Consider the following 23974-nt stretch of genomic DNA (forward strand, 5'->3'; position numbering starts at 1 on the left):
AAGCATTATCCAGCTACTATCTCGCTGAGTATTAATAAAAGAATAAAAAGATGCATGCAAATCATTTTGTCACTTTGCCTACATGTCCTAGTTTTAAAAAGACCAGCTCAGACAAAAGTGGCAAAGAGTCCTGTGGTAACTTATAGACTAACCGACGAATTGGAGCATAAGCTTTCATGGGTGAATACCCACTTCGTCGGATGCATGTAGTGGAAATTTCCAGAGGCAGGTATAAATATGCAAGCAGACAGAAGCTCAGGGTGGAAACATCTTAGAGAGTTGGAATCATCTAGCATTCTCCATTTAAAGGAATTGTAGGACCTGTTATTTCAGCAAATAAAATCATTTTTCAATATATAGTATTAGGAACATAATCTATGTTAAAAATGTCCTGACTTTTATCAAGGCTACGTAGTCAAATCACAGTATAATCAGTGGAAAACAGGAGCCACCTGCTATGATGTTGTGTTAAGTCTGAACAAAAGCTAGGTTATTTACATATCTTTTTCCTCCTTACTGGTAAGTGCATGGTCAACTCAAACATGCAAATTCCGTCCCTCATATCAAATACAAATTGCAGATGTGTTCTGTCCTGTTCTGCCACACATTAGGTCTGGCTGACCAGGAGTATCTAAATGCATAACCTATGCACAAACAATTTATATGTATTTCTGTAATCTACAAAAATGTGAATGGTGTAAATATTAAGGAAGAGAAACTATTTCAGGTGTATAACCTGAGATGGGATAAAACTGAAAAGGAAATGTGCTAAATACTAGGGAAAACTTTTTCCACTTCATCTACTTTACTTGAATAATATCTTGCAAGAAGTGAGTGGGAAAATACCATCTCCTAAAGCACTTAACTGGAAGAGCCAAAACATTAGAAAATGTAGTGCAGGGGAGAAAAAATCCTGCATTATTAAGTCAGTGGAGTGGATGACTAATAGGTCTCTTATCTGTAATTGACTTTCCTAGGGTTCTAATACAGCACATTTTTAGGGAAACTTTGGTAAATATAGGTTTCAGAGTAGCAGCCATGTTAGTCTGTATCCGCAAAAAGAAAAGGAGGACTTGTGGCACCTTAGAGACTAACAAATTTATTTGGGCATAAGCTTTTGTGCGCTACAGCTCACGTAAATGCAATGGTGTTAGTTTCTCCTGAGGGACTCCTTAGTTGCTCTATTATATTTCAAGTGGGAGAAAATGTACCCTTTTAGTTGATTGAACCTTTGAAGGTATTTGGATTTATCAGGGGAAGAGGAGTGCTGTGTAGCTCAAAAGCTTGTCTCTCTCAGAAGTTGGTCCAAATAAAAGATATTTCCTCATCTACCTTATCTCTCTTATAGCTGGGGGCCAGCATAGCTACAACCACACTGCAAACAGCTATTAAAGTAGGTTTTCCATCCAGTGGTTCTTCTGAGATGAAGTTTGAGTGGATAAAAGTTTATTTCATCACATTTGTATTTTAGTTGCTTTCCATGAGTACTAAAAAAGATTATACAAAACAGTTGACAGTCTAATTTGCTGTCCCCATTTTGTTTGTTTCTTGATATAATTCCCCTGTGCTTTTCTAGTTTTCTTTCCTACAGAATGGGTATAGCAACCAGGCATGAAGGAGGAAAAAAGGGTATTTAAAGAATTATGAAAAAAAATTCCCACTCCCTTAAGCAAAGCTCCACTTAGTTAAATGTAAAAAGAAAAGGAGGACTTGTGGCACCTTAGAGACTAACAAATGTATTTGAGCATAAGCTTTTGTGAGCCACAGCTCACTTCATGGGATGCATTCAGTGGAAAATACAGTGGGGAGATTTATATACACAGAGAACATGAAACAATGGGTGTAGTATGTTACCTACCTCCCCTCCCTACAGTGCTTTAGCACTGATCAATTTGATAGTGTCACCAATTTAAAAGTGCTGACTAAAAGCAAAAATTGTAGCTGAAACACCTTTGAAACCTGCAGGTGCCCTAAATGTGGGAGTTGCAGCCAGCAAGCGCCCCTCCCCCCAAAAAGTGAATCTGAAATGTTAACAGAAAGAAAAGGCGGACTTGTGGCACCTTAGAGACTAACCAATTTATTAGAGCGTAAGCTTTCGTGAGCTACAGCTCACTTCATCGGATGCATTAGCTGTAGCTCACGAAAGCTTATGCTCTAATAAATTTGTTGGTCTCTAAGGTGCCCCAAGTCCTCCTGTTCTTTTTGCGAATACAGACTAACACGGCTGCCGCTCTGAAACCTGAAATGTTAACCTCATTTATGATGCTGCTTGGGGTTAATTTTGCAAATTAATCTTTGGAAACATAGCTCCTTGCCCCTTGGGCAGTTCGTTTGCTGGGGCGCTGAAACTCATTCAAGTTCTTAGCTGTACTACACCGCCAGCGACCCCTCCCGGCTGGGGTTTGCGAGGGTTTAAGGACAATGGTAGGCGGAGGGTCGCAGGAACCTTCAGTCTTCTCCCCCGGCACGTGTTGGGGGGAAAATATTGCCGCGGGCGCCTCGATCTTGCTTTGGACGGAGGCGAACGAGTCAGTTCCCGGGGAAGCTCGCCCCGGCTGGGGCGCGCTGGGCGAGCCCGGAGCGGCCGCCGCCGCCGGTTCGCTGGGTCCCCGCGGGCTGCAAGGCGGGCGGGGGCGGGGCTAGGGCGAGCGGGGGGGGCTGCGAGCGGGGATGTGGCGTGGGGGGAAGGGCGGCGCGGGAATCTGGGGCGCGTGGGGCCAACCGTCTCCTCGCGGGTAATGCGTCAGTGGGGGGGGGCGAGGTGTGGCTCCAGCGCTGAGGTGAAGTGGGCTGGGGCTGGATGGGGGGGGTCCCTGAGGGCTGGAAGGGGAGCTGGGGGGCGGTCCTGGGGCAGAGGAGCCGATGGGTGGGTGCTGGGGTTTCCTGTAGGGAGGAGTGGGGTGGGGTGTGGAGGTTCTGGGAGGATTGAGGGGGGTATTGGGGTCCTGGGGAGGGGTCCTAGCAGGCTCCATTGGGTCCAACTTTGCTGTGTATTTGCTAGTCACTGAGGCGCCATGACCATCTACCAGCCCCGCCCCCCCCAGGAGCCGTAGAAGGGGGTTGGATTGGGGGAGCTGGTCGATGGGGAAGGCCCCCCATGCACACCGGGCAGTGTCCTGGCTGCTGGAAGGCAAGGCCAGAGCTGAGGCCCCCCCAGCGGGTGCTGGCCTTCCTTTCTCCTGCTAGGAGAAAAGTGTGTTGGAGGTGCCCCCACCCTGGGGGCGAGCCCGAGGCAGGTGTCATTCCCACAGCCCAGAGACCTTTTCGGGGGCAGCGCGGTGCCTGGTGAAGGAGTAAATGGGTGGGAGAAGGAACTGGAGGCTGGGATCATTTGTCATAACTTCTACTGAGTAACTGAGACCTTGTGGGCTTCACACAACATAGGCTTTTGAGCTCTGTCCAGTGATGCCCTCCTACCAGGGATGGCGTTAGGGGGTAGAAAGTGGGGAAATTGCCTCTGGCCCCATGCTACTAAGGGCTCTGTGAAACTAAGTTAGATGATCAGGCTTTGGTTTGAGCCCTGGGCAGCGGGGCTCAGGCTTGGACTCCTTTGTTTCTGGCCTGGGCACCAGCAATCTAATGCCGGCCCTGCCTCCCACCTACCCACACACCTTTCCCTTCACTTTGGTACAACTGCAAAAAGAACATATTTCAGATCCTTTCTCTCCCAAAAGGAGACCATGGATTCAGATAGTCTACCACTGTGGAACAAAGATCTGAAACACAGCCGAGGCAGAAACACACAAGCAAAAATCATCTAATGAAAGCTGCACACAGCATTATTAGGTTAGCTCTGTTGTGCCTACTTATTGAAGGATGCAGTAGATCTGATCAAAACATTCATACATACAGACAAAGGTTGACTAGTGTCAGGTAGGAATGGCTACTGATATACGAGGTAGCTATAAAATACAAACGAAAAAAGACTTTTAAGAGTGCAGAATACATTTTTGTTATGAAAGCTAAGGTAATCAGTTGATCTTTCCTTAATCAGTTGAAGGTAATCAATCAAGGTAATCAGTAGAATTGACCTTAAACTGCTTTTAATTTTAGGGTATGTCTATTGGATGTTAGTGGAAAAGTTTATTTGCAAATAAAACAATTTAAAGGGCTATTTTGATTTGCACAAGCTTCATACAATGTTAAAAGCTATAGATATCTACATCTGAGACCTCCTAACAAGATATTTTCAAGCACCATGCAGAAAATGCTGACTGTAAATATTCAAATTTCAAGGAATTAAAACTGGATAGATTATATGCTAACTGGATTTCTGAAAATGAGTGGCACCACTGCTGTCCTCTGTCTCTATCTTGTTTATGGATTAATGCAACAAATGGAAGCCTCTATCCTGAGCTGCATTCCCAGAAAAACAGTAACATACCAAAGTAAGTGTGATAAAACTTTTGTGTTAAAGATACATGCTGCAGAGAAGTAGGGTTCCCTCTGTGTGGTAGGTGTGTAAGAATTGCCAGCTAGACTGACTGAAACAACGGTTACTTTATTTTCAATTAGCTTTTGACCAGGATACTAGTATTATGAACTCCAATCTCTTGAATGCTATGATATCCTATCTTTAATCCCCACAAGAGGTTTTCACATTTTAAGCTTTATGTGTCATCTGAAAGATGGTACTTTCAATTACAGTGTCACCTAACACCAAGTTGGGGCATTGATTTTCAGCAAAGGCTCAGAGAAAAGAATGCCATCAACTGCATAACCAACACATCTTTTGTCATTCCTTAGCATTTCCCCATCCAAGTACTGACGCATCCCAAATCTACTTAACTTGTGAGCTCTAATAGGTAGAAGAGTTTTGTTTTTCATGCAAAGAACCCTTTGTGATATTTTGAAGACAACACAGTTTCCAACACCATTGGTCACTCTTCCTCCCAGATTCTTGTATGCATGTTCTGCTGTGATTTACCCTAACATTAAATCTAGTGGCTGGAGACTGGCGTCCAGTTAATAATTATTTTGTGTGGGTTATTTTTCTATATAACAGTGGGAATAAAATATCCATATATAACTGAAAATTATTTAAAACACGATCCTGGAAAATGTGAATAAAATATAAGCCTTTGTCCCACTGCTATCCCTTTTTCAGACTGATATTTTTGTTTCATGGCAATGGTATTTTAGCAGCAAATAATTTTTAAAATAACTTTATAACTTGTATGTTTTTAGATGGAAATATAAAAACTTTTATGAAACCAGGATTATCCAATTTTTCCACACTCTTGGTGAGTGAAGAAACTGATAGCTTATTTGTTGGAGCCAGAGATGCTATATTTGCACTTGACTTGAATGACATCTCAAGAGAAATAGCCAGTGTAAGCTGAACAACTATTTATCCCTTCTTTTTAAAAAATCTGTCTTGCTTAAGGTTATATTTTTTTCTGAAATAATTTAACTTTCAGATCTTTAAAGACAACAAAGCAATGTCTTGCAACTGTTAGTATGAGATAGATGTTCAGTCCTATGATCTGGGGAATTACAACTCTCTGTGAAGTTTTTCCGGTAGGAATATTGGTTACTGTACTAATGAGGTTACAAATTCAGTGTAGTGCTTGGTGATGATAATGGACCTTTCAGATCTGGGAAAATGTAGACCAAAGGCCAAATCCTTACTCCTGTGACTGGCCCTTATGCAAGTAGAGAGTTGAAAGCAGTAGGACTGTTTAGGATTATTCACTTGAGTAAGAGTTTGCCGGAGTGGGATCAATGTGCTTAATGCATATGAGTCCGTGTTGTAATGACAATAAAAGTAAGGCCCTTTTTGTATGTTTAGCTTCTTGATGCTGCAAAGTGTTGAGCATCACTTAGTTTAGTCGGAAATGAGACTGGTCAGAAACTCAGTTGATTTACTCTTGTCCTTGCAGGATCAGGACCCAAGTCATCTTAATTAGTGATAAAGCTATGGGTTATAAAACCTCAGGGGTGCTGTTAGCAGCACAGTAATTACCACTTAAAATCTCTTAGCTCTCTGACTGTAGATTGCATCTCAATCCACCTATGCCCTCATGTGGAACGATGACCTAAATGACATGATACGATTATTATTTTTGTTGAAATATTTTCATAAATCCAAGGCAAATAGATACCTCTGTTCAAGGTGGTAATATGCATCAGTCATTGCCTGCTGATCTCTTTGTAATTCCTGTTTTTAAAAATGAAGACACAACTGTGCCATGAAGCGTCCAAATCTATAAAGTCTGCAGCCACTCAGAGTTAGCTCTGCTGGATAGCATTGTATTATTTTTTTCTGTTGTACAGCTCTGTATCATACTGATTTGTGCCTTTAGACAGTAATAGTTTAACTTTTAAGGTGCTGTGTACCCACAACTCTCATTGACTTCAAATGAAGTGGGTTTAATGATTGTTTTAGGTTCCTCTCTCATGAAACCTGTTTTGTGATGTGGCATTTTTTTATGTAAATAATTTACAAGAATAGAAGTGAAAGAACATCAAGATATTATGAGTCAAATAAATTTAGATCCGATGTGAAAGACATGCCTTCTGAGGAGGAAGTTGCATATTCTGTGGGGTTTCTGTACAAACTGGGGCCCTCATCTTGTAAACTGTTCCACGTGGGTGAATTCTACATGCCTCTGCAAAACCCCAATGAAAGTGAGGCATTTGCTCAAGCACAGCAATTTACAAGATTTGGGTGTGACTGAGCACGTTGCAGAGTCTGTAGGGTAAATGGCCTGCGCTTTATGACATTCACTGCAATATTCTAGTGATGTCATTGGATGTAATTCATCTATAAAATGTGCTTTTAGCATTTTGTGTCCCATGTGACAACCCAAAGACCTTCAGTAAAGGACAAATCCAGGAACTCATTGCCCAGCCCAATCAGAAAGCCCCTGTTTACTGTGTTCTCCTGAGGGCACTTACCCCTGGGGTAACCCCTAAATCTAGCCCCATCTCCTCATTCAGTGGCACCACACCAGCCCCACTGCTAGGGGAACCTCCATGGAGGTGGCAGCTGGATTTGCTCCTTAAAGCAAAACCAAAATGTAGATTTATTTTGGTTTTGATTTTACATTTAGAATTTTTGACGAAAAATCACAGTGTGCTAAATACAGAATATGTTTTGGGTTCTAGGAGGACTGGTTTGCAACAAGGGATAGACAATTGGAATGCATTCGCAGAGGAAAGGACAAAGTAGGTAAAGTGTTTGTTTTCACTACTTAGTTATTAAATAAGTTACCATATTGAATAGCTTTTTAAAAACAATAAGCAAGTATATAGGAGTCTGGTTCTGAAACTTCTGTTCTTTTACAGTGACTGCACTTCTGATACACCCCACTCTGCATGCACTCTGTCTTGCATTTATTTTCAGACTGTTGTCTCTTTGGCAATACCTTCTATCTGTATAGTGCTATGCATATTTAAGCCCTGATCCTGGAAAGCACTTTTACGTGTGGACAGTAACACTGAAATCAATTGGGACAATGAAATCAATTGGGATGCTCTTAACTTGCTTTTCTGGGTCTGGGCTTTGCACAATTATATACATGATTAGTAATTTCTATAAATTTCTGTAAACATACTTTTAAGATCTGATATTGAAAATTGTTGAATATTAAAATTTGTATTACTCTTTAATTTATCTGTTGAGCTTGAATTCAATGTATTTGGACACATTCTCTGTGTTTTAAGGTCTTGTTTGCTTTTTGTGAGGGCACCTGGAAGCCTTCATACACTTGCCACTGTGGTATGAAAATTTACTATTATTTTTTCTGTTTCAGGTAGATTGCCGAAACTATATCCTCCTCCTTCATAAGATAAATGACACTAACTTATATGTTTGTGGAACCAATGCATTTTACCCAGCTTGTGATTACATGGTAAGCATTTTATATACTTAAATACACCCTTACTGCATGTGCATATAATTGTTTGAATAGTATGGTAGATCTTTACGCACCTTTCCAAGTAATGTTCCTATGGAAAATTAGTATTCATTATTTTATTGTAATTATTTTTAATTTAAAAAATTAATTATTTTTAATGTATGATTGGTCATAATGAAACAAATTTAGCAGCAGCATTAAGTGCTTGCATTACGACTTCTGTATTTTTCATCTTTTGCTAGAAAGCTTTATTTCTGGAAACAGTCATTGTCGTTTCTTATTTTGTTGCCTTATCTCTGTGCATATATTTCTGAATGCTTTTCGTGTTTACTTACTGTAAGTATATTTCACTATTCTTAGTTCTTTCCTTTGTTCATCTAATCTTGTTTTTCTTTGAACAAATTTTGTTTAAAAATAAAAGTTAAAACAGGATTACATTTCAGTTGAGTGCCAGGAACACCAGTCGGGCTATATAAATAATAATTAATAAATGCTGACAGTAGCCTGCAAATCAGATGAATGCTATATTTTCACCCAAATGCACTTATAAGAGCCTAGCTTTTATTTGAAGTTACTTTCTCACAAAGAGGCAATTTATAAAGTCTGAGAGCTTCGCTGAAGTGGCACTTGTACCAGATTTTAGAGAATTTGCAGTGTTACTCCCAGTAGAAGAGCATGCATTGTAAAAAGAAATACATTTTCCAAACCAAAATGTATTTACTTGGTTTCTTACCCTCCACATAATCTCAGCAGATTTAAACTCCGACTCTGGGCAGAGTGTTTCAACAGTGGCCAATTAATTGAAAGAGGAGTTTTCATAGTAGTTAATTAAAAACAAAGAAGCCCAGAAACAATAGACTGAATACATTTCGATTTGTACAAATACTCATATTTCCATAGTCACTCCATGATTATTCTCTTTTAAAATAAATTGTTAATCATTTTATTTTATCAGATGTGAGTCTTGCTTTCAGCTTGATAGAATGATTGTTTACAACAGGTCATCAACAGTACAGATATTCATCTGCAAGGGAAAGCTGAAGAAAGCAGAGGAAGATGTCCTTTTGAACCTACTCTGAAGTATGCTTCTCTGTTAGTTGGTATGTTTTGGGAATTCTGTGTAAGCCTAAATCATTTTTCACAGCTAATCACAATTGTCAACTACTATGATCCTAATTTGATGTCTGTGCATGTTCATGAAGTGTTAACCTCTGATCTGTTGTTTAAAAGTTGGAAAAGAACACAGATTAAACTATTATATGAAAAACTAAATGGAGCCGTTTTTCGTGCATTGCTATATGTATCTCCTTTTTGGCCTCTGCTAGCTCATTGATAGGGACTTTTTCAGAAAGATTAATTGCTAATGATTTTCTTAGTATGACTATTGCATCCATATCTGATATCCTTGAATCTAGCTGCTTACTCTTGAATTTCTTAGATTTCAGATGTTTGAAGGTCACGCAGGCACTGGTTAATCTTTCAGAAAGCCACATGGAAAAGATTTTCTTCCTTGTGCAAAAACTACCCTTGAAACCTTATTCGATGTCTCTTAGCAACGTTTGAGATTACCAGAATGGTCGTCTGGGTCACTTCTCTGAGAGTCCACCTAGCAATTGTTGACTTTCAAATATTCATTGTATGTTTTGTTCTTTGCCTATTAAACCATGTTCTTAAAGTATTCTTATATTTATCCTTTGATCTTACTGGAACTTTAAATTCATGTTGCATCCTCTCCATGTCAACCCATTTTGGACCTGTGCACAAATTCAGAGTGAAATCTGTTTTTAAGAGACTGCTCAAGGGACTGACATAAAGTTGCTTAAAAAGAGGAGACCTTCAAATAATGATAAAACAGATTTATACTTGATAGGTTTTGGGGATATTTGGCTGTTTCTTAAGAAAACAAGCTGCCTAACAGGACTGATGTCTGGTGTACATAGTTCACTATGATTCATTCCAAATGGTGATGAGGATAAATATAGAGCTCACACAGCAATGTTCTTCACATTTTCCTGTTAACTCTTCTTAAGGTCCACTCTAGGGTCCTATAGATACTCTGAACAATATCAGTGTATAAAAGTTTCACATTTAGAGATTTTCAGTTACAAGCAACATGTAACTTCCAGCTAGTTGAGCCTTGATTCATTTTAGACGAATGTCTACAAAGCCAACAAAACAAAATACCTTTCTGCCCCAATATCTTACGCTCTTACGGACCTAATTCTGCATGGTGCTATGTGGACTCAACTCCTAATCAATTCTGTAGGAACTGAGGGTGCTCAGCACTTTGCAAGACCAGGAGCCTAGACTTTTCAGCAGGTAAAATCATAGCTATACCTGCTCCTCAAGTTAATTTTGCTTTAAATATTTGCATGTGATAAATACATATAACTTACGACCATTCCTTTGCATTGTAAAAAAAGTATTTTTTGCACTTTTATTTCTTTAAATGCTTCACAGATAGTGCATTTTATTCAGCCACTTCAAACAACTTCTTGGGCACTGAACCTATTATACTTCGCAGTTTGAGAAACCATCTAAGGACAGAGTTTAAAGCATCTTGGCTAAATGGTAAGATGTTTTTATACGTATTTTAGCCCCTGCAGGGCAAATATTCCATCTTGCTTGATTTTTTTTTAACTCAAAATTAAGAACTGCACCGATATTTCTTCCCAGTGCGGAGTTCTGGAAGTCTAATGTGGGATACTCCCCCTCGCCATATATAAACAGTGACATGTAATTTAAATCTTTGTTTTTAAATGCAGCTGCCATTTTTAAGATGCCTGCTGAAACATGACATAGTTTATGACTCTGGACGCATGGGAGCCAAATGTTAGATCATAATTATTTTCAGTCTTTCTCAATACTGGTATAAAATTCAGTTGAATTTTATTTTATTATGAAACTTTTTAATACGTTAACCTGTAACATTTGTTGGTTACTGAATAATATCACAATAAAGCAGAGGCTGGTTTAGGATCTCATCCCAATTCTGTCAGTATTGTAACTAACAACCCTCTTTGATAAGCACAGGCAGCAGTAGATTTAGCAAAACAGATTGTTTGTGTGTGTGTGTATTTCAAATAAAATTTATATCTTATACACAGTAACAAGTGCTTCACACTGTGTGCCAAGCAAAAACTGGTTGGTGCAGCTTTTTTTCTAACCACCTTCCATGGCATGCTAGACTCCACTAATTAATATAGGAGAGGCAAACAAAATGCAAATAGACAAGCATCAGTAATGGATTTCAATATTTCTTTAGTCCTGTTATTAGTAAACACCATGGATCTTAAGGCATCTTTGTAGGAATTGCTACAGTTTATTATATCAACTTTTATACAGGTCCTAAACTTAAAGACAAATAAATTGCTAAAAAAGTCAGATGTTGACTTTGAATTTTATAGTTTCTTCAGACTTAATTCTGTCACTCCCATCTTTAACTCACTTCATCTTGCATGTCTGTATTGCAGGGTCTGTAAACACAAAACCTATTCTAGGCATGCTCGCTTTTGTGAAGTGTTGCTTTTTTACTTCTTTAGGCCCCTTTATTGTCTATAAAATGGTTCCTCTCTCCATACAAATCTTATTCTGCATAAAATTGGAAGGGAGATAGATGAGCATTAAACTTATCCATAAATCTTTACTTTATGAAATTTTCTCATTTAGCGTTGGTGGTAATAAATTTCATCTCCTGCAAAAGGTTTATGTAGGCATCAGTGTACTTCTAACTATCTGTCTGAAATTAATATTTATTGATTTTCCTATGTCCAGAAAAAGCAAGCTCCTAAATTGAGGACTAAAGATAAAAGTGAGCTTATAATTAAGGACTATGGTGAAGAGGCAATTAGTAGTCTATTTTCACTTATGTAAACATATTTTTAACCCTTTCATAGATCCTTTTTTAAAAATTTTGTACTAACTCATAAGCTCTTTCCAGTCCTTTCCTTTCCCACTGTTCTAAGAAAACATTATTTTACTACAGTTTTTTTAAAAAAATAACTTTTGATATGTATGGTATTTCATTGCCTTTTGTTCTCTACATTAGAAAAAAACTGTTGCATTACGTGTGTTTATATATTCCAGAGCCCAGCTTTGTCTATATGGATATAGTGCAGGAAAGTGAATCTAATCCAGATGGAGATGATGATAAAATTTATGTGTTCTTCACTGAAACAGCTGTTGAATTTGAATTCTATGACAAACTCCTGGTGTCAAGAATTGCTCGTGTCTGCAAAGTTAGTATTTGTAGTATAGTAATTTTGTTTAAAGTATGTAAGTAGTTTAGATAAAGCTTCATGGCAGAATGAGCAAACATGGTTCCATCTGCATTGTCTATCGTACCAATTAAAATTCTACTGCCAGGCTTCTAAAATTGAACTTACTTCTTCCTCCTTCCAGACTCTTCATAACCCCCTGTTCAAACCTCCCTATAACATTCAAATCTTTTGGCTTTGAAAATTCAGATTTGCGTAGGAAGTCAGAACAAGCCCTTGTGTGACAGTGCTACCAAATCTGTTTATGTGAGAGAAATCAGCCTGCTTTATAAACTCTAAAGTGATGACACTTTCCCTTCATACAGGGTGATCTTGGTGGAAAACGCATATTGCAAAAAAGATGGACATCATTTTTAAAATCCAGACTTATCTGTTCCGTTCCAGAATCAAATTTCCAGTTTAATATTGTTCAGGATGTCTTTTTACTTAAGAGAGCAGACTGGCAGGAAAGCATGTTTTATGGGATTTTTACTCAACAATGGTAAGATACAAAAAATGCATCTATTACTAACGTTTTGAAGTAGTTTTTCAAAGCAGAGGTTGGGTTTGTGTATCTGAATTGTTTTCAGATATTTTGTAAACCTAAATGTAAAAGCTTTCTGGTACATGAATTGCTGCTGCATTAGATTCAGCCCCCAAGCAAAGCTTTTCTATTGTGGTTCATTCTATAAGAAAGTTCTTCTTGGAGTGCTTATCTATATATATTCCACTCTTAGTGCTTGTGCGCCCCCATGCACTCCAGGTCAGTATCTTTTGGCTAGCAGTGTCTGTTGGAGTTGTGCATGGGCTATGCATGTCTTCATGCTCACATAGTGAGAGCATAAAGGTCAGAGCAGGCCAACCACCATTCAGTTCCTTCTCATTACCCATGGTGGGGAGAGAGAGCTCCCGAGTGTCCATGTCTTGATGCATCGCTTTTTTCTAATCTTTACTTAATTGTCTATATAGTTGCCTGTTGGAAAACTTTGGGTAGTTTAGGGAGTTTTTATCTGCCTTATTTGCTGTTTCATTTCCTCATCTTCTTGGTACTGTGGCTTGGAGATGTCCCATTCTGAGTCATTCGATTTTAAGTATTGCCTCTCATGAAAAGCAGCAATTCCAACGTAGAGGAAGCATCAAGATCTGATGCTTCTTTTGGTAGAGCTGTACTTCAATCTTTGTCCAAGTAGACTTCAAGCATCTGCCTCTTTATATCAGGTCACTGTTTCAGATCCACCAAGAGTGGAATATATATGGACAAGCACTCAGAGAAGATAGAAAAGTTACTTACCTTTACAGTAACTGGAGTTTTTAAAGATGTGGTGTCCCCATATATACTCTACAATCTGCTCTCCTTCCCCGCTATTAGGGAGTGCTATAACACCTGGATTCTGCTATGGCGATGGCAATTAATGGCAGTTGGGTCCGTTCCACTCTTTATGTCTTCCCCATGTATGGCTCCAACAGACACTTGTGGCCAAAAGGCTCCGATCTTGAGCACATGGGGCATGTGCACACCGAGAGTGGAATGTACATGGACAACACATCTCAAAGAACTCCAGTTACTGTAAAGGTAAATAACATTTTTTCCTGTGGCTTTGAGGTGCATTGTTTAGTTATTTGCATCATAAAAGCTAAAACTGTTTGTTTATGTTTTTCTCCTCCATCCCCTATCAAGTCAAACAGCATTTGGAAATTGATTTCACTGAAGATATAATCTTCTCTCTTCATTCTGTTCTCTTTTTGTTTTTATTATATGAGGAAATTATATTATAATAATTAATATAATAATAAACGGATTATGAAAGTACCTGAAGGTTACTATTATCATCAGAATCAACAATGAATTCAAATCCATCCTGTGTTGTAGAGTTTCTGAACTTTTTGTCTCTCGTTACAACCAAATTTATGTGAATTTGTGAACCCTTCATATAGACTGTAAACTCTTTGGGGTAGGCGTTGTCTTTCACTGTGTGTTTGTACAGTGCATAGCACAGTGCGACCCTGATCTTGGTTGAGCCTTCTAGAGTAGACAGTACTGTAATACTAAAGTAAATAATTACAAATAATGTAATCCTTTTATAATGAAACTCATCATGTAGCTATTTAGCCTGTCCTAGTTATTTATATCCTAGGTTTATATCTATCACTTCCAGCTGGTGAAGTAGCCATTCCAGGGTCTATATGTTCACTGCCTTCCCTCCAATGGTAACTTGTCTCTAATGAATGCAGATTAATCTCAGAATTCAGAAGTGAGCTCTCACTTCAGTGTTAATGGCCTGATTGCAGCCATTTGTCAGGGACTCAGAGTAAGAATTGATCATTTATTGCACATATTTAAATGGAACAGACTTGTTTAGTTTGATCTGACTGAGCCAACACTGCCATTTGCTGAAGCTAGATGTTTTCAATCTCTGGGCTAAAGCTTTTAGTTGAAGACTAGCCAAGAGCTTTGCCAGTCCAGACACTTGAGTTATGCATTCTCCGTCAGGCTGGTGGAAAAATTAAAACTAACTAAACTTATATTGACATTGCTTATCACTTAGGTAGACCAAAACCCTGACTTCTTCCTTTGTTGTTTCATCTACCAAATGAAACAGCTGGCTTTCCAAGATGCAGGATAAGCAGTACCCTCATGAGAGGAAACCACTGCAAGTTGAAGTACCCTTCTTCCAAATGCAGCATCTGTCAAAGCCCACTTGTCTAATCTAGTACTTTCTGAAAATAAAAACAGGACTCCAAGCTATGTTTTTACTGCTGATGAATTTGATCTTACTCTGTGTGTGTGTGTGTGTGTGTGTGTGTCTATAGTCTATAATATAATATAATTAATTAATAAAGAGGCACAGACAAAATGTACCAGCAGCAGAACTATGCATGTCAAAGGGTACCACTGGCAAAGTAATCATGAAAAGGTAGCTTTGGTGGTTTGTAAAGGCATCAAAACCCCGAGATTGATATCCAGATCAATGGAAGTTGCATTACTTTGCCGCTGTATCATTTTATGCCTACTGTATAATTTACACCACCATTCACATCACCACAGATTTTGGCCCATAATGTGCATAAGTGGGATTCTGCAAGGGCTCATCTTAAATTTCATATTCTGATTGTGGAAACAGTCATTTCTCATTTGAAGTCCATGATGCTGAAAACTCTCTCTCTATTTATATAGTCTGTTTTCTCAAGGGTTAGTATAGCTATGAGCATTTTCTGCATGGGTTAGAGAGGGGGCCACATTCTGCTTTCAGTTACATCTGTGTAAATCCAGAGTAACTCAAGTAACTGGAGTCTCTCTGGATTTACACCAGTGTTACTGAGGTAAGAACCTGACCCAGAGCCCCCAATTCACTCGTAATCCATTTAACCTTTCAGACTTAATTTCAGACTTAAGACTAGATGCAAAGGGGAAAGACGTACTTTCTAACAGGATGAAATAATGGGGTTTGGGAAGGAGAGAATTGTATATAAAAAGTAGAGAGCAGACAGTGAGAAGCTGACTAACCACGATGCTTAGACCTGTCTGCTTGCTGTCACCTAATTTATCTTTGAAGTGTAAAGAACTAGTCTTAAGATGTACATCTCCGAGGCTGTTTTTATTTATTTGGAGAATATTACTTGATTTTTAACAAAATACATATTTTTAATAAAATCCTTTACACAGTGTCTGTTTTTCCTAAGGTTTCAGAGTAGCAGCCGTGTTAGTCTGTATTCGCAAAAAGAAAAGGAGTACTTGTGGCACCTTAGAGACTAACAAATTTATTAGAGCATAAGCTTTTGTGAGCTACAGCTCACTTCATCGCATGCATTTGGTGGAAAAAACAGAGGGGAGATTGATATACACACACAGAGAACATGAAACAATGGGTTTATCATACACACTGTAAGGAGAGTGATCACTTAAGATGAGCCATCACCAGCAGCGGGGAGGGGGAAAGGAGGAAAACCTTTCATGGTGACAAGCAAGGTGGGCTATTTCCAGCAGTTAACAAGAATATCTGAGGAACAGTAGGGGGTGGGGGGGGAGAAATAACATGGGGAAATAGTTTTACTTTGTGTAATGACTCATCCATTCCCAGTCTCTATTCAAGCCTAAGTTAATTGTATCCAGTTTGCAAATTAATTCCAATTCAGCAGTCTCTCATTGGAGTCTGTTTTTGAAGCTTTTTTGTTGAAGGATAGCCACTCTTAGGCCTGTAATCGAGTGACCAGAGAGATTGAAGTGTTCTCCGACTGGTTTTTGAATGTTATAATTCTTGACGTCTGATTTGTGTCCATTCATTCTTTTACGTAGAGAAAGTCCAGTTCGACCAATGTACATGGCAGAGGGGCATTGCTGGCACATGATGGCATATATCACATTGGTAGATGCGCAGGTGAACGAGCCTCTGATAGTGTGGCTGATGTGATTAGGCCCTATGATGTAGGTGTTTGTCTCTGTCTGAGGGGTTGGAGCAAATGCAGTTATATCGTAGAGCTTGGCTGAGGACAATGGATCGTGTGGTATGATCTGGATGAAAGCTAGAGGTATGTAGGTAGGAATAGCGGTCAGTAGGTTTCCGATATAGGGTGGTGACCATCGCTTATTAGCACCGTAGTGTCCAGGAACTGGATCTCTTGTGTGGACTGGTCCAGGCTGAGGTTGATGGTGGGATGGAAATTGTTGAAATCATGGTGGAATTCCTCAAGGGCTTCTTTTCCATGGGTCCAGGTGATGAAGATATCATCAATGTAGCGCAAGTAGAGTAGGGGCATTAGGGGACGAGAGCTGAGGAAGCGTTGTTCTAAGTCAGCCATAAAAATGTTGGCATACTGTGGGGCCATGCGGGTACCCATCGCAGTGCCGCTGATTTGAAAGTATACATTGTCCCCAAATGTGAAATAGTTATGGGTGAGGACAAAGTCACAAAGTTCAGCCACCAGGTTAGCCGTGACATTATCAGGGATACTGTTCCTGACGGCTTGTAGTCCATCTTTGTGTGGAATGTTGGTGTAGAGGCTTCTACATCCAGAGTGGCCAGGATGGTGTTTTTAGGAAGATCACCGATGGATTGTAGTTTCCTCAGGAAGTCAGTGGTGTCTCGAAGATAGCTGGGAGTGCTGGTAACGTAGGGCCTGAGGAGGGAGTCTACATAGCCAGACAATCCTGCTGTCAGGGTGCCAATACCTGAGATGATGGGGCGTCCAGGATTTCCAGGTTTATGGATCTTGGGTAGCAGATAGAATACCCCAGGTCGGGGTTCTAGGGGTGTGTCTGTGCGGATTTGTTCTTGTGCTTTTTCAGGGAGTTTCTTGAGCAAATGCTGTAGTTTCTTTTGGTAACTCTCAGTGGGATCAGAGGGTAATGGCTTGTAAAGTGGTGTTGGAGAGCTGCCTAGTAGCCTCTTGTTCATACTCCGACCTATTCCAATGTGATATATGCCATCATGTGCCAGCAATGCCCCTCTGCCATGTACATTGGCCAAACTGGACAGTCTCTACGTAAAAGAATGAATGGACACAAATTAGACGTCAAGAATTATAACATTCAAAAACCAGTCGGAGAACACTTCAATCTCTCTGGTCACTCGATTACAGGCCTAAGAGTGGCTATCCTTCAACAAAAAAGCTTCAGAAACAGACTCCAACGAGAGACTGCTGAATTGGAATTAATTTGCAAACTGGATACAATTAACTTAGGCTTGAATAGAGACTGGGAATGGATGAGTCATTACACAAAGTAAAACTATTTCCCCATGTTATTTCTTCCCCCCCCCAACCCCCCACTGTTCCTCAGATATTCTTGTTAACTGCTGGAAATAGCCTACCTTGCTTGTCACCATGAAAGGTTTTCCTCCTTTCCCCCCACCCCCGCTGCTGCTGGTGATGGCTCATCTTAAGTGATCACTCTCCTTACGGTGTGTATGATAAACCCATTGTTTCATGTTCTCTGTGTGTGTATATCAATCTCCCCTCTGTTTTTTCCACCAAATGCATGCGATGAAGTGAGCTATAGCTCACGAAAGCTTATGCTCAAATAAATTTGTTAGTCTCTAAGGTGCCACAAGTCCTCCTTTTCTTTTTGTTTTTCCTAAGCCTTTCTCAGTAAATCACAAGAACAGTGATTGACACTTCTTAGATGTGTATTTATGGATATATATTCACTAACCCTAAAGAGCAAATAGCAACATGCACTATGAAAAGCAAGTTGTTTTTACAGCCTTCCCTTCTGTAGGGGCAAAATAACTCACTCACATTTTCTCTTTCTTCTTTTTCACCTTCAAGGGGAAGGTTGGATATTTCTGCAGTTTGTGCATTCAGTATGAAAACTGTCCAAGAAGTCTTCACCAAAGGAAACTATAAAGGGCCTGTGACTGTGGAACATTCCCATGTTAAATGGATGGTGTTCAGGGGAGAAGTGCCACTCCCACGTCCCGGTGCTGTAAATATTCATTTATTCTCTTCTAAAGAAAACGTTCTCTTTATTTTCTTTTCTGCTAGAGAATTACTAGTCCAAATTTTGCCAGTGTAGATGCAGTTCTATGGCCAGCACAGAGACATCTTTCCCCCATCCCAGGTCAGGTCTGTGTGTGTGTGGAGGCCCCCTGAGAAGGCACTCCTCCTACTCAACTCCACCACAGGGTTTAGGTGGTGCGACTATTCTTATACAGGTCTTCAGCACCCAGGTGAATTCCATTCATAGTGAATGATGGATTCCCATTGTGGAAGTTGGGTAGAAATAGCTAAAAGTTTAGTACACAGTAACAGTTGTCTGTAAATTGGTGGAATATAAAAATGGTTGTAATCATGTTTGTTGTACATTGTTTCTAGTGCATTGATAATTTTGCCCGGAGTATTGGATACAACACTTCTCTTGATTTGCCTGATAAAATTCTGCAGTTTGTTAGAGACCACCCTTTAATGGATAATGCTGTTAATCCAATTGGTGATAGGCCAGTGCTACTGAAAAGAGGTTCAAATTATACCAGGATTGTAGTAGACAGAATCAGTGGCCTAGATAAAAAAACATATGATGTTCTGTTTATAGGAACAGGTAAGTGGTTTTATTTTAGAGTGGGGGAAAGATTTATTACGGAGGCATTTGTTTTTTCGAATTTTTTTCTGAGCCTTCAAAAAGTAAAAGGATCTACCGACTCCTAATAATGCACCAAAAATCCTTTGTCTTAATTTACCACTTTATAATGTATCAGACAGCAACCAGGCAGGGGGTTTTATATAATAGACCTGCAGTTTCCTTTTTCCTCCAAGTTATGTTTCTAGCTGAACTGCTTTATTTCCCTAGTGTAAGATACTATGTATTGTATGAGGATAAATTTAATCCTATGGGCCCTCTTTCTGCAAAACTCTTAATGCTTGAATCAGTGGGATTTGAGTGGAGCTTTGTTGAATTGAAGCCATTGTGTTTGCAGTTAGATAAATGTAAATTTTGAGTGTAGACCAGGCCTTCGTGTAATGTTCAATGAATGGTGTTTTATTGTCTGTTTCTTTCCTTTTTAAAGCTTGTGTAGATATAGTTCATAACCTATCTTGTCATTAGCTTTATTCAGAATAATAATTTTCTTTGTAGGCTCACTGTTTGTTTTGTTTTGGTCAGGAAGTCTGCAATGATAGCTATTTTCTACTTAAACACTTTTCAATTGTAATATAGAATAAAGTAGCACTTAAAAATATACCAAGTAGTTTCAAAAAATTTGTAATGGAAATGTCCCCTGCTGGCTTTCCCGAGCAAAATGGGCCTTACCTAAGACACAAGTGGTACACAGATCTTGCTAGCTCTCTGCACATGGGTGAATCTCTCATAGGGTGAAGGGACTTCTGGTCAAGGCTATTACCAAAAGCCATGAATACCTTGAAGGAAAGGTTAAGATTTTTGTATAAGTGCTTGGGGTGCAGAAGCTGACTTTCCAGTTTGGAATTTCCAGCCCAGTTCCTAGGTAAAGTGTGTGTTTGTTTTGTTGGACCTTGAGGATCTGTTTGGAAATCTTCCATATCGGAAGAGCCTCAATGTGGGGAAGTCTTCCAAAATCAGGGACTGCTCCGTTGCTTAAAAAATCATTACTTCTTACTTACCAGAAAGCAAATGGGGAAAATATTGCTGTTGAACATTTAGGAAATTTCCTGTCCTCAAGATTTGTTTTCTAAATCTCTAGAAAAGGCTGATGAATTTTAAAACTGAAGTGAAAATGCTGTTATGCTATGTTTGAACATGTTTCTCTTTAAAAATACATTTCATTTTATGCAGATAATGGATATTTGCATAAAGCTCTCAACTGTGATGGGGAGATGTTCATTATGGAAGAGATAGAGCTGTTTCAATCCCCAGAGCCTGTACAATCTCTCAAACTGTCTTCCAAAAAGGTAGATCCTCTGTTTCTGCATATGCAAAGGGATTGGTATAATGATATGCTTCAGGCCTTCCTCTTTTTACACTGTACATCTGGCTTTTCAATGTTATGTATATACTACATACCCTTCTCTAGCATCACACTGATTAATAATAAAAGCATATGTGAGATTTTTGTCTGTGGAAGTAGATTTCTTTTGCATTTTAATATAATTGAAACAAACTTTCAAACGCACATTTGGCAATTTATATCACTTTTAGTCAAAAGCAATTCCCAAAGTTTTCATAAAGAATGTAATCTCTTCAGGCCAGGAATCTTGTCTTTTCTTATGTTCTGCAAAGCACTGTGTATATTCACATGCTCTTTCATTAGTAATCTATTATTTCAAAGTATATAGTTGATTTATTGTCAGATCACAGAAGTTGCTGTCCACATGCCATAAAGTTTAAAAACTCTCACAGTGCTATAAAATAACAGCTCAATACTGCATTTCTAGGGCCTGCTGTATGTCGGGTCTCCATCCCAAGTGGTACAACTCCCTGTTTCAGTATGCAGCCGATATAAACACTGCTTGGATTGTGTTTTGGCAAGGGATCCTTACTGTGCATGGTCTAAGTCTTTTGAGAAGTGTGTTCTCGTGGCTAATCACACAGGAGACTTGAAGTAAGTAAAAAGATGTTGCTTGAGGTCCATACCTGAGATGACATTCATCTTGCTTTTTAAATTCATTTCTACAAGTCAGTAAAATGTAACAAAACCAGTATGCATTCTACAGCTAATGTCCTAAAAGTCTGAACATTTTTTGCATGCCTTCATGGTGTATTTCTTTTGTTCATCTCTCTCTTCCTCCAGGGATTTAATTCAGAGTGTTAAAAATGGTGATGCTTCCAAATGTCCTAAAGTAGGTATGTGAACATTTATCTTTAACAAAATATTGTTGAAATATAGTACAAAATTAAAATAATTCTATCATGTGGGTCATATATCTGTGGTCATTGAAATGTCTGATATTTTAGCTAAATTAAAATACAATGGGTAAAAACTATATTGATTTTTGACAAGAAAACACTGAGCTGATTTGGCTTGTTCTTAACGGTTTTGAACTTGGGGTCAGGATATTCTAGTTCAGGCTGAAACCACTAATCTCATAAGAAGTAGAAAATGTGAGCCATGACTTTTGAGGCTGTTGGTATGTTTCTTCCCATACTACAGAAGTCACGTGGGACATAAGAAGTCCTGTTAACTTTGTCACTGTGACTGACACTTGGTATTGCTCTGCAGAAATACAACTCAAATAGTCAACTATTTAAAAAAAAAACCTGCTGGTTCAGAGAGAGACATTTTAAAATATGAATTTGTGATTAATTTTTTTTAAGTTCTTAATTTTTAAATGTTTGCAGGATTAGGGACTTTAATCTTAAACTGCACTGAAAACTAAGAGGCAGCTATTGCAGATTATAGGTCATGAGTGTAATATGGTAAAGTCAAAAGCATTTGTATCCTCAAAGCCGTGTCCAAACAATATCTAATCCTCACAACTGCTCTGTGAGGATAGAATAGCAAGTGTGCAAATTGGGTGTAGAAATTGAGGCACAGAAAGGTGAAGAGGTTTACTCAAAGCTACATACTGTGTTAGTCTGTGGCAAAGTGAGAATTTAAACTCAAGTTCCTGAATTCCAGCCCATATTCAGACTGTTAGATATCACTGGGAATAAGGCCAGCTAGAATCAATCTGTGCTATCATGCCCTTTTAGCAGATGGGAGGAGACAGTTAAATCTGTCGATTTCTCTAGTTTATTCACGCACCTTAAAACACTCACTGTCCTTTGTGTCATGTTCCTTAATTAATCGTGATGTTTCTTTGAACGTATATGTGGCCAGGCAGGTTAAACTAAGGCTTCATTGTTTTTAATTAAACCACCCTTCACAATTTCAGGAAATAATGTCAAAAACTGTCCCTTTGTCATTGGCAACAGCGTTCATCTTAAATGTGCGCCCATGTCCAACCTGGCTAGGATGGTGTGGAAGTTCAATGGGAGCAGTCTTCAGGCACAAGATTCTAAATACCTGCTTTATGATGGAGGAATAGTCATATTTAATGTGACAGTGGCTGATGCTGGATTTTATGACTGCCATTCTGTAGAGAGAGCTAATGGGAAAGAATTCCTTGTTACTGTAGCTAGCTACGTTCTGTATACCCAACAGGACAGTGTTTTCATTATTACTAAGAATTACACCACAAATCAACCAAATGCAGACACAACTCTGAAGGTTAAATCTTTGGTATCATCTTCCTTGCTGACTGACCCAGCAAAACAAAAATCCCTGGAAGACCAAAAAGAGAAGCTTATTTTAAAACTCTTGGGAGCTGGATTTGCACTTCTTTTTTCTTCCTTGCTGGTTTGGAACTTTTGCAAAGGCCATCTGTCTGTGCCTTGGAAGAGCAGAGAAAGAAGCTCAAAAACAGCAAATGCAGATTGTTTTCCAGGTCCAACATTGGCTACAGAGGGGTCGGGCGCGGTGAGGAAAAGTTCAGCCATGGGAACGAACACCTCCACTGTTAATCAATCAGTACCGCTTGTGAGCTCTCCCTCAGAAGAGGAATGCAGCGCTAATGTACAACACGACACAAGTCTCACAAAGAGATCTGGGACTTGCAGCTCACAAAGCCGTTTGGTTGAGAATGAGACAGTGTTTCCTATTGAGGAATGTGGAATGTAAAGTTTTAATAGGAATCACAAGCCCAAATCTAGTGAGCCAAGCAGTCTAAACATAAATTCATTTCCAGTTGCTGCTTTTCAAAAAGAGTGTTACATCAGTTTTTGGTATTTTTTTAACGTGTTGCAAGAATAAACATTTGTTAAAAGTTGGTATTGAGCTCCTTTTCTGTAACACTGTGTGTTGCTGCACCATTATAGACATTAAAACTTCAAAAAGAAAAGAAGGACTTCAGGCACCTTAGAGACTAACAAATTTATTTGAGCATAAGCTTTCGTAAACTACAGCTCACTTCATCGGAGCTGTTAATAATCTTTAGCACTTAAATAGTGCTTTTCACTTTCAGAGGGTGTCTATTTACTCTACAAATACCACCTTATTAAGTCTTCCAATGTCCCTGTGAAGTAGGTATTATCCCCATTGTACAAATGAGATTAAAGGACATGCTCATGGCCACAGATGGAATCAGTGTCAGATCTGTGGATTAGAGATTAGAAATTCCTAGCTAATCCTGTGCTCACACCATTGACCACGAAGCCTCCATCTCTCTCTTCTTAGGTCTTTAAATCTTCAAGGCATTGTACACACATTAACTTAAGTTCCTAATGTATTTTAATGACCTTCTTTACAAGATATCTCTCCCTGTCCCAAACAGCCTCATGCCCCAGTTCATGTACTGCATAGCTGATGTAAATGTATTACCTCAGAGCATGGCCAAAATCCAGGTACCATAACCCTGTTTGTTAAATATCTTTGAATACCGTATATATTCACCTAAAACAGTCTCCATCTC

General features: G+C 39.1%; 1 protein-coding gene across 6 annotated transcripts in view; it reads left to right on the forward strand.

The window, feature by feature from the left end:
• LOC119848248 (semaphorin-4E-like) overlaps positions 1–23334 on the forward strand; it is a 28378-nt gene extending 5044 nt beyond the window's left edge. The window contains exons 1-14 of one of the 6 annotated variants that reach the window (XM_043502790.1): positions 2955–4388; positions 5188–5333; positions 7111–7174; positions 7758–7856; positions 8863–8962; positions 10323–10433; positions 11949–12100; positions 12445–12620; positions 18383–18539; positions 18929–19151; positions 20361–20476; positions 20960–21126; positions 21316–21368; positions 22400–23334. In XM_043502790.1, the coding sequence (XP_043358725.1) occupies positions 7854–7856; positions 8863–8962; positions 10323–10433; positions 11949–12100; positions 12445–12620; positions 18383–18539; positions 18929–19151; positions 20361–20476; positions 20960–21126; positions 21316–21368; positions 22400–23184 (2043 nt within the window). In that variant the 5' untranslated portion in view covers positions 2955–4388; positions 5188–5333; positions 7111–7174; positions 7758–7853 and the 3' untranslated portion in view covers positions 23185–23334. Of the gene's footprint in view, positions 1–2954; positions 4389–5187; positions 5334–7110; positions 7175–7757; positions 7857–8862; positions 8963–10322; positions 10434–11948; positions 12101–12444; positions 12621–18382; positions 18540–18928; positions 19152–20360; positions 20477–20959; positions 21127–21315; positions 21369–22399 lie in introns of those variants that run through there. The other 5 variants (XM_038383808.2, XM_043502789.1, XM_043502788.1 and 2 more) reach the window with 5 other exon arrangements.
• Positions 23335–23974: the final 640 nt, after the last annotated feature.

This window comes from Dermochelys coriacea, chromosome 25 (assembly GCF_009764565.3).
Source record: "Dermochelys coriacea isolate rDerCor1 chromosome 25, rDerCor1.pri.v4, whole genome shotgun sequence".
In the NCBI taxonomy this organism is placed as follows: Eukaryota; Metazoa; Chordata; order Testudines; family Dermochelyidae; genus Dermochelys; species Dermochelys coriacea.